Genomic DNA, 11,519 nt, shown 5'->3' on the forward strand with positions numbered 1-11,519 from the left:
TTCCATTCTTTTCCCCCCCCCCCCCACCCCCCAGTCTTTTTTTTCTATGTTCTTCCTTTTGGATACTTTCCAGTACTGTTTTCAGAGTCACTGATCTTTTCTTCTGTTGTGTCAATCTGCTGTCAATCCTCTCCAGTGTATTTATTTCATATATTTTATTTTTTATCCCTAGAAGTTTCAAGTAGGTCTTTTTGTTTGTTTCTCTTTCTTCAAGTAGGCCTTCTTATCTCTTCAGTTTTTCCATCATTTTAAGTTTTCCTCTACCTTAAGCATATATAACATATTTATAGTAGCTTTGTTAATGTCCTTATCTGCTAATTCCATCATTTCTGTCATTTCTGGATCTATTTAATAGCTTTTCTTCCCCCTGGTTATGGGTCATTTTTTCTGCTTCTTTGCATGCCTAGACATTGTGAATTTTACATTGTCATTTGCTGGATTTTTGTTGTATTCCTTCAAACTGTGTTGGGCTTTGTTCTGGGATGCAATTAAGTTACTTGATGCAGTTAAGTTACTTGGAATCTGTTGAATTTTCTCAAGAATTTTAAGGTTTTTTAGAATAAGTCCAAAACAGCCTTTGGTCAAGGGCTGATTTAACTTTAAAGTGATACCCTTGAAAATTTCTCCAGATACTCCATATATTATGAGGTCTTTCCACTTTGGCTGTTGGGAACACAAACTATTTTCAACCCTGTATGAACTCTAGGAATTGTTTGGCCTACTACTTTTTGGTGCTTCTTTCCCCAGCCTTAGGGGTTTCTTCTCAAGCATGCACAGATGAGTACTCAGCCAAAGACTCAAGGGATCTCCTTGCAGATCTCTTGAGCTCTCTCTGAATGCTCCTCCCTCCTATGCAGTACTCTGCTTTGCAAATTCTAGCTGTCTTTGCCTCCCTGAACTTCAGATCTCTGTCTCTTTAACTTACTGAGATGTCCCCTGCACCACCCCCAAACTCTGTTTCGGTTTCTCCTCTCTGGAATGAGACCTGAAAATGGCCTCCAGGCATTAAGCTGGGGAAATCAAAGGGCTTACCTCATTTGCTTTCCTTCTCTCAGAACTCTCTCTTCTGAATGCTGTGGTCTAATGTCTGTTGTCTAATATTTTGTTCTCTAGAAGGCAGGATGTCTTAGTCTATTTTTATTGTTGTTGTAACAGAATACCTGAGACTAGGTAGTTTATAAAGAAAAGAATTTTATTGGCTTACAGTTCTGGAGGCTGGAAAATCCAAGATCAAGAGGCCCATACCTGGTGACAACCTTCTTGCTATATCACCCCATGGCAGAAGGCAGAAAGGCAAGAGAGAGAGAAAGAGAGGGCTGAACTCACCCTTTTATAATGGCACCAATCCCACCCATGAGAGTGGAGCCCTCATGGCCTAATCACCTCTTCACGGTCTCACCCCTTAATACTATTACAATGGCAGTTAAATTTCAACAGGAGTTTTGGAAGGGACACACATTCAAATCACAGGGTAAATGTGCTTGTCCCTTCCAAATTCCATCCCTATTACTCCATCATGGATAGAAGCAGAAGTTCTACTTTTGAGCCATATTTAAAGTAGGAAGAAATTTAATAGAAAAGAAATACTTTTTCTTATAAAATTCAGGTTTTAGGAATACTGTTAATGCTGTATTTAAACTACCAACTGTTATTGTTGTGCAAATTACATGTGATGCCTGCAATGATCTGTCTATAGACTCTGGTCAAATGATAGTAAGGTTATTTGAAATTTCTATAGCACTTTTAGGGTAAAAAAGATTTTACATTTTTGTCTCATTTTATTTGGCCCTCAGTAAGAACTGCAGTTGTTATATCCATTTTTTACAGTTGAGGAAACAGATTTAGAGCAGTGAGCATCTTTGTCAGCCTTCCTTAACAGCCTTGGAAGGATCTAAAAATTTTTCTTCTTACCTTTCTTTGCATCTCTGATTTATGGTCACTCCTATGTCTGGCTTTTTTCTTAATCTTTTTAGTAAAATAAGCATCTTTTCTAGAATTTCACATTTCATTCCTGGGCTATGCCTATTCACAAAACACAAACTTAAAAACACTGCATCGGGCCGGCCCGTGGCTCACTCAGGACAGTGCAGTGCTAAAAACACCAAGGCCACGGGTTCAAATCCTATATAGGGATGGCCAGTTAGCTCACTGGCTGAGTGTGGTGTTGACAACACCAAGCCAAGGGTTGAGATCCCCTTACCGGTCATCTTTTAAAAAAAAAACCAAAAAAACTGCATACTTTCCCCAGTTTCTTTTTCCAGAACCTGTTGCCTAAAAGTGTTTCCTAGTGTCTAATTCAAATGGCATGTTAGAATTTTGCAAAACCTCAGAGTCCTTATAATTATTAGTTATCATATTGCTGTAGGTGAAATAAGACATTATAATAGAAAGAGGATTGGAACTAGCCTCTAGGACTTAAGTTCTAGTCTACTCTACCACTGTCTATCTTTATAACCTTCAGAAAGTCATTAATTACTATGCACTTTACTGTCCTCACCTGAAAATGGATGTTCTGGTTCAGTGATATCACTAGATGTATTAGTATTTTGTTATAATATGTGTAGGATTGCCACAACTAGTGAATTCTGATTGATTAAATTCCAGATAGATGAACTTTTAGAATAACAGCATAGTTGAACAGAATTCATTTTGATGTGTTATATTAATCGGGGCTCTCCAGAGAGACAGAACCAATACGATATTTATCTAATTATATGATTCTGGTTTGTTTGGTTTTTTTGGCAGCTGGCCAGTATGGGGATCCAAACCGTAACCTTGGTGTTATAAAGCTGCATTCTAACCAACTGAGCTAACTGGCCAGCCCTGTATATAATTATGTGAGATGGGATTTATTAAGGGAGTTGGCTCATGTGATTTTGAAGGCTGAGGAATCCAACAGTAGGCCGTCTGCAAACTGAATGCCAGTAGTGTGGCTCAGTCCAAGTCCAAAGGCCTTAAAACCAGGGAAGCTGATGGTGCCGTTGGTGTAAGCCCTGGAACCCAAAGGCTGAAGAGTCTTGAGTTCCGACATCTACACACAGGAGAGCAGAGAGTATCCCAGCTCCAGCAGATATTCACCTTTTCCTCCATTTTTGTTCTCTCCAGACCCCCAGCATATAGGATGGTTCCCACCCATATTGAAAGGCAGATCTTTCCCTCCAAGTCCACTAAGGCCCACATGCTAATCTCTTCTGGAAACACACTCATGGACACACCCAAAAATATAGCTTTACCAGGTTTCTAGGTATTCCTTAATTTAATCCAGTTGATACCTAGAATTAACCATCACATGTGTTATGAGGAATCTTAGTGATACGTGCTCATAAAAGCCAAGAATCTAGTGGTTTTTTAACAAGTCTAATGTAAGAGAATTCATTCAAAGAAAAATACAAAAAGCCCTTAAAATATCATCTATTTTTTTCCACAGGAACTATGAAAATTATTTCCTCAAAGCACAGAAAGTGAGGCGCCTCATTGCTAATGATTTTGTAAATGTTTTTAACTCTGGAGTAAATGTCTTGCTAACTCCCACCACCTTGAGTGAGGCAGTACCATACTCAGAGTTTATCAAAGAAGACAACAGGACACGAAGTGCCCAGGATGATATTTTTACACAGGCTGTAAACATGGCAGGTAAGGATCCCTCAAGAACTTTCTGGTTTTCTTCAAATTCTTAGGCAGGTACCCTGGTCTTCAACTTAGGTTCTAGCTAGATTGTTCCCTAAAAGCAAATAGTCTGTCCTTCCAGCATGCTTATGAATGTATGTGTGTGTATGTACCACATGTTCACTCTCACTCACATTCACACCTATATTATGAACCAATAATAGTATATTTTTTAACTTTCAGTTTGAAAACTTCCAGACCTACAGAAAAGCTGAAAAGAGTAGTATGATGAATACTGATATGGTCTTCACCTGGATTCATTCTTGTTAACATTTCGCCTCATTTGCTTTCTCCTTTTTTTATCTCTTTCTGCACAAACACACACATATATGCTTTGTTTTCAGCTGTATTGTTTGAAAGAAAATTTCAGATATCACAACACTTCAACCCTAAATACTTCAGCATAAATCTCCTAAGAATAAAGACATTCTCTTACATAACCACAATTTCATTATCACACCTAAGAAAACTGACATTAAATTCAGTAATAATCCAGATGTATCCATATTCAAATATTCTCAATTGTACCAAAAATGTCTTTTGTAAGTTGTTTTTCCCCTGATATATTACATTTGTTTATGATATCTTTTTAAAATCTAGAATACGCACCACACCTCTCTGGGTTTTTTTAGAACCATATCAGGCTATAATTTTTGTTTCAGTTGTCAAACATAATGTAGAAAACTCAAGAAGAAAAGGGAAGTCTATTGTATTTAATACTTTTGCTTACTATGTTCATTTTTCCTTCCTGAAGTACCAAGATCCATTCTTTAACCACTTCCTTTCTATTTGGAGAAATTTCTTCATCCATTTTTTTTTTTTAGGGTAGATCTGCTGGTGATGAATTCTCTTAGCTTTCCTTCTAGGAATGTCCTGATTTCCTCTTCATTTTTAAACTTTATTTTTGCTCAACATAGGATTCTGGTTCAGCAGTTCTTGTTTTTAGCACTTAAAAAATGTTATGCTTCTTTCTTCTGTATAGTTTCTGATGAGAAATCCCCCACCTTTTAAAAATTATCTTTTAAGGGGCCGGCCCGGTGGCGCACTGGATAGTGCGCCGCTTGGGAAGCACGGCGGCGCTCCCGCCCGAGGGTTCGGATCCCACATACAGACCGGTTCCCGCTCACTGGCTGAGCGAGGCGCGGGAGCGACGCCGAGGGTTGCAATCCCGTTGCCGGTCCCCAGTCCGGTACGGGGGCAACACTGAGGGTTGCGATCCGTTGCTGGACACGGAAAAAGACAAAAAGACAAAAAGACAAAAAAAAAAAATTATCTTTTAAATAACACAGACTTTTCTGAAGAGTTCAGTCCACTTATCCTGTAGGATGTCCCATCCATAGTGTGGATTCATAAGATTGTTTCCTCATGATCAGGTTGAATTAAAATTTTTGGCAGAAATACTACATATTTTTCATATCAGGAAACAGTTAATATCAGTTTGCTCCACTTTTGGAAACTAAGTTGATCACTTGGTTCAGGAGATAACAGCCAGATATTTTCTTTATAAAGGTACATTTTTTCTCTCTTTTTTATAAGCCATCTGTGGGGTGATACTTTGAGACCATGTGAGTATTCTATTCCCCAATAATCTTGAACCCAGTTTTAGCATCCATTGATGATCCTTGCCTATATTATTATCTAGAGAATTACAAAGTGCCGACTTCTCTAATTCTATCATTCCTTCTACATTTATTAGCTGGCAATCTTTTCTAAAGAACTTTCCTTTTAAAAAAAAAATTCAATGTATTATAAGTAATTACTGTCATTATTGTGTTTGATGATCACATTAATTTTTGAAAACTTCTTTTCTTATGGTATAACAGGTTGTCCCAGGATCTTGCACTTTCTCTGTGCCAAATCTGGAATTAAAATTCTGTGCTAGGATTTAAAACCTGAAATTAAAACTTCCCTGAGCTAATTTCTCATCAAACAGATTAGCAAAAATTCAAAAGCTCAACAACACACTCTGTTGGCAAGGCTATTGGAAAAGAAGCACTCATTTTGTTGGTGGGAATCCAAAATGGTACAGCTTCTTCAGAGTGGAATTTGGCAATATCTAATTATATATACATTTATCCTTTATGAAGCAATCCCTCTTCATCTGAGAAATAGGTAATTTACTTGGGGCATTGAAATAGCTAAATGTTTTACTAAATGCCCAGTCATAGAAGACTGGTTGAATAAATTAAGATAAAACTACATAATAGAGTATTATACAGCTATAAAAAAGGAATGAAAAAGGTCTCTGAACTATACAGAGTGATTTCCAAGATATATTGTTCAATGAACAAAGTATGACACAAGAGAATGTATATAGTGTAATATTTTTTGTTGTAACCTATTTTCTACCTACTAGCACTGGAAAGTGGAAGAAGTCTCTGGTTCTTGGTGTTAGGATGGAGAATTACCCAACTAATGGGTTTCTTTCTTTTCCTTAGGTTTGCCAGCGGTGAGTATCCCTGTGGCACTCTCAAATCAAGGGTTGCCAATAGGACTGCAGTTCATTGGACGTGCATTTTGTGACCAGCAGCTTCTTACAATTGCCAAATGGTTTGAAAAACAAGTACAGTTTCCTGTTATTCAACTTCAAGAACTCATGGATGATTGTTCACCAATTCTTGAAAATGAAAAGTTAGCTTCTGTTTCTCTAAAACAGTAGTGATAAATATATCATACAAATTAAAATGACTTTTAGTATACTCCAGAGAGTCAAATGATCTTGCTCAACTCTTGTAATTAGGTTCATTGTCAACACAGTCATTCCTTGGTGTCACTTTTTAAAATTCCTCTGATCCAGATAATTAATTGTAAATTATCCATCAGCATTTGTTATTAAGCATCCACTAAGTACAAAGTATAGGATTTCTACTATAAGACAAGATATACATTCCTGAAAAATCATGCTTTCTGAAAAAATGTTCATTAAAAAGAACAGAACTTACAGTAAAAATAGATTAGGGATAAATTTCTCAAAATTTGTACATTTTTGTAACTAAAGCACTAACACAAACAATAATTGTGCCTCCAGAGATAACCTGGATGGCTCAGACAGGCAACTCATCATGTGGTGGAGGCTGCCTCAGGGGATCTTAAAAATGCAAAAAATAATCAAATAGGAATACTTGCTTCTGCATGCTGAGCAAAGCAGGTGCAAGAGGAGCTCTGAACACAGGAGGAAGTGCAAACTGCTGGGGCCCAGAATCATGCAAGACACTTATTTTATTTCTCTAAAAATGGAGTTGAAATGACTGACAACTTTTTTCTTTTCCTCCATGCGGTTAAATTCCAGAGCCCATGCTTAGGAGCCAGAGCAACTCCATGTTACACTGAGTTCATTCTCCTATTTACCAATCACAAATGAGCTCATGATGTCATAGAAACATTTGCTGTAACCTAACAGAGCTTATTGGAGTGGAAACTTCGTGGATGGTAGAGCATGATTGTAGCAAGAAGGTTCAAAATACACAAGTAACATACAATCTGAAAAACTTGCAGATAATTTGATGTGGATGCCAAAGAGAGGAGGCCCTTGGCAGGATCCTCCCTTACCCCAGATTCTCTGTTCCTTATGGTTTCTTTACCCTCTTGACTGTCTTTACAAGTATTCTCTGTTTAGGCCCCTTGAGCACAGAGACATTAATGGAGATCTGTATTCCATATTTGACAAAATAATGGAAATCATACATCAGTTCACTGTAAGGCTTCATTGTTGGAATTCTTTGCCTTTGCTAGAGTACCATTGTCATCTAATGTTGATCAGGCATTCAAATTTGTCACTTATATATTGACAAAAGTAGGAAGCTGAATTATTTAATAAATTTACTTTGTTTATAAGAAAAATCTTTTCTGAATATGAAGTACATGAAGAAGTAACAAGAGGCAGAACCATCTGCAGAACCACTGGAATGTTTTATTGTAGGAATTTAACCTGACTGTTACTTTTCATTAATAATTTTCTCTCCTCCCTAGGTTCCTCCCATTCCCAAATACTTAATCTGATAAACTTTACATAAAAGCTTAATGTGCCTGGCTCACTAGTTTTCTTATGAATTTTGCCTCTGAATCCCTGAAGAGGAAGAAATTCATAAGAGAGAATTGACTTTATGATGAGAGAAAACCATCTTAGTGGAAGGAGCTAATATGATGTAAAAAGCAAGCAAGTAAATCTTTGCCCCAGTCTTTTTTTTAATGTATGTATAATTTGAAATGAAAAATTTTCAAAGGATATTTACTCTCTTGTACCTATATCTCTACTTGAGCTGCACTAATGATTCAAATCTGGAAATAGAGAAGTGAAACATGTATTGTTCTCATATAATTCCCAACTAGCATGAGATGATACTTAATTTGTTTTTCTTTCTCCTCCGTTTTTACCCTAAATCTAGTAGATCTCATTTTGCCAACTCACTGTCTGGGAATTTAAGCGACAGTTGATTGCTGTGTCTGAGCTGATTACACCCTGAATTGTTAGCAGCAAAGCTGCTAGAGCAGTGCTTCTGAAAGGCAAAGGTGGCTGTAAGATGAGTTCCTGGATAAAACCCAACAAGACAAAAACCAAACAAACAAACAAAAAAAAAAAAAAACAGCAAAAGTTAAAATCAACAACAAAAACATGCCAGAGTGAAAAAATGTGATGTGATCACAAAACTTGGCACACTGACGTCGTAGATAGCCGAAGGAGCAAGTGGGAAAACCAGTGTTCCATGCAGGCTCACACTTAGCATTACCAAGAAATTCACCTGAAAACAGGGAGGCAGAATGTTCTCTTTGGATGGCTGACATCAGGTCCTCTGTTAGGGCAATGAACTTGGGCCATCTAGGAAAAAGATGGCATGGTATAGAAGAGGAGTTCTTAAAATGACAAAAAGTGGTGATTCCTGTTAGGAAATAACCTTCTAATGTAAACAAGTATCTTTACAATTTTAGGACAGAATCCAAAGGAGAGTGAAAAGAGATATGGTTACAGGGTACCAGTATGTAGACCTTGGGATTCAGCAAGCAAAACAGGAGGAAAATAATGGAATTCTTAAAATAACTTTTATTATGAACTTTCATTCATTAACTACTTATAATCTCCCTTCTTTTCGTCAAACGTCTGATTATCTATACCAAGGCTAAATGTGTGTTGTCTGTGCAAGCCTAGGGTAAAATTTATCCGTTGTGTTCAGAGAAGCACCACAGGCAGTTTAAAATAGAAGGCTTCCTCAATTATTTCTGTGTACACTAGAACATAAACCCAAAAATTTAATAAAGGCAAGTAATATGAGAAAAACCCAGCCAACATTAAATAAAAGTAGTTATTATAGGATTTCAGAGGAGCCTTTTTATTTCTTTATACCTTAATGGAATATAAATCCAAAAGGATTTCAGGCAGTTTATTAAAAATATATTATTACAATGGCACAAAAGTAAACAGTTGAGGAAATCGATAGGGCAATAGTAAAAGTGGGGAAGAAGGATAAAATCAGGAATATAAGATTAAAAACAAAAATGCTTGTCAAGGTATTTATACAGATGCTTAAGATTACATAGTATGCAATATAGTGGCAAATTTCCCAGTAGCTTTCCTCGTGGGATAAGGTCACCATATTTAAAAGTCACACAACCTAGGTTTGAATCCTGTTACTGCCATTACAAGCTGTGTAACTTCAGTATCCTGATCTGTAAAATAGAATATCTACTCCATACGGTGGTTGGGTGGATTAAATTTAAATGACGCACTGAAAGCACCTAGCATGATGCCTGAAAGAATAAGCACTCAATAATTTGTAGCTTTAAATAAATGCATGCAATCATGAATTTTAAGTCATTTTCTTATAGAGACTTCGTGGTAAACTAAGGGCATATGACCAAATTGTGATCTACTGAAAGCTTATGCTAGAGACCAGTTATATATGTCCCTGATGATCTGGCTGCTTCTGAAGATAAAGTTTAAAATATCTGGAAGAACTGATGGACTGCATAATTTTAAAGCAATTTCCATGAGCTTTTGATAGAGTTGACTGCCACAGGGTTCAAAAACCTGGAGGTCTTCAAAGGCCCTTGTGCTCTGCAAACCACATGAGAGCAGGGCTGACAGGCTCTTTTAAGAATGAAGGCTCTCCAAAAATGGCCACCCCATATTCCTGTGGGAGCAGGAATATGTTTTCAACAAAGCCAAATTTTCCTCAAAAATCAGTTCCAGTCCTACATACAGACAGATAGATCATTGAGATTCAAAAATACTGTATCCTAAAAATAAATTGAAAAAAAAAATACTGTATCCTAACCATAATCACTTTAACATGGTAAAATCTTAAGGTAGATGTTACCAACAGCTATCTAATACATCCATAACGGGAAAAAGTTAATGAAGTACCCAAGGGGCATCTAATTGTAAGCAATTTCACTCCTTGGAGAATGTTCCAAGATAAATTAGTTGCTAAATAGGCCTGCAAGTAAATGAATAATATGATGGAATTGGTGGTAGATATCTGCCAAAATGATAATTGATAATTTTAGCATACATAGTTCACTTAGCAGAACCAGTTGTCTATAGATGCAAATCATAATACAGAATACTTATCTTTCTGTTTTCTGTGATAGGGGTGAATGCATCTAAATTATCCAGAACTGGTTTCAAGTCATTATCATACAAACTAAAAGGATGTGGGGCTGGAATTCAAAGTTTGAAGACTGCCAATAGCCAAGCATATTCCTATCCTATTACAGTACTCTATCAGAACCATTCTATAGACAAGCCTTTGAAAAGATCTACATCTTTTTAATTACATGCAAATTATTTTCTTAGTGATAGCATTTTATTTCTCCATGGAAATGGCCACTAGGATGCAGGTGATTGGTGCAGAATTCAGGTGGTGCTAATGGAAAAAGAAGAGACACTATAAAATGAAAATTAGAAAAATTTAGAGTTTAATTAGATTAGAGGATAGGGGAGAAAGGAGAGAAAGAAAAATGATTTTTATCCTAGAAAATGTTCACAACTAGAAGAATGATGTTAACATTAATAAAAAAGGAAAGCAAGAATAATTTGTAGGGGTTGAACATGAATTCTACAATGAAGTGGAAATACCTAACAGGCAGTGAGAAAAGAGGCAATTAAAGATGGAGTGTTGGGAGTCAGAATAGATAATAAAGTCTTTATATTGGGTTCCTTTTTCCCTCAGGTTTTATTATTAAAAATTTCAAATATAAAGTGGTGAACACCCACATACTCACCACCTATATTCTACCATTTATGTTTTACTATATTTGCTTTATCATGTATCTATTTCTCTATCCATTACCTCTATTCATCTATTAATCCACCTTATTTTTAAATATATATATTTCAAAGTACACTTCCCCTAACTAGTACAGCATGGCTATCATTAATTTGAGTTTGATATTTGTTTATAATTTTTGTGTGAAATTTACATACGATTAAATGCATAAATCTTAAGTATACATTCCCTGAGTTTTGACAAATGCACTCACCTATGAAACCCAAAACTCCATCAACATAAAGACCATTACTATAATTTCTGTCGTGCCAGAGAAATTCCTCATGCCCTTTCCTAGTCAGTCACTGCCCCCACCCCTCCAGAGACAACTGCTCTTCCAAATTTTTTCCCAGCACAATTTAGTTGTACTTATTCTAGAATTCAATGTGGATATAATCTGCATTGAGTCACTTAAAAGATTACTACGGAAATGCAAGATCTCAGCTTTTGAATTTGATTTGAGTTGATTTTAACAGGTTTTTAACTACAAAGCTAATGCATGTTCTCTATGAGAAGGGGAAGAAAGAAGAGAAAAGCATAATAAAAGAAAAGAAAAATCACTTTTTATCTCACCATCTAATATGTACATAG

General features: G+C 36.3%; 1 protein-coding gene across 1 annotated transcript in view; it reads left to right on the forward strand.

The window, feature by feature from the left end:
• The window catches only part of QRSL1 (glutaminyl-tRNA synthase (glutamine-hydrolyzing)-like 1), a 30,262-nt gene extending 22,756 nt beyond the window's left edge, over positions 1-7,506 (forward strand). The window contains exons 10-11 of the mRNA XM_008590516.1: positions 3,428-3,633; positions 6,105-7,506. Coding sequence (XP_008588738.1) covers positions 3,428-3,633; positions 6,105-6,325 — 427 coding nt within the window. The 3' untranslated portion in view covers positions 6,326-7,506. The remainder of the gene's footprint in view (positions 1-3,427; positions 3,634-6,104) is intronic.
• The last annotated feature ends 4,013 nt before the right edge of the window (positions 7,507-11,519 follow it).

The sequence above is a fragment of the Galeopterus variegatus genome, unplaced genomic scaffold, assembly GCF_000696425.1.
Source record: "Galeopterus variegatus unplaced genomic scaffold, G_variegatus-3.0.2 Scaffold141, whole genome shotgun sequence".
Classification (NCBI taxonomy): domain Eukaryota; kingdom Metazoa; phylum Chordata; class Mammalia; order Dermoptera; family Cynocephalidae; genus Galeopterus; species Galeopterus variegatus.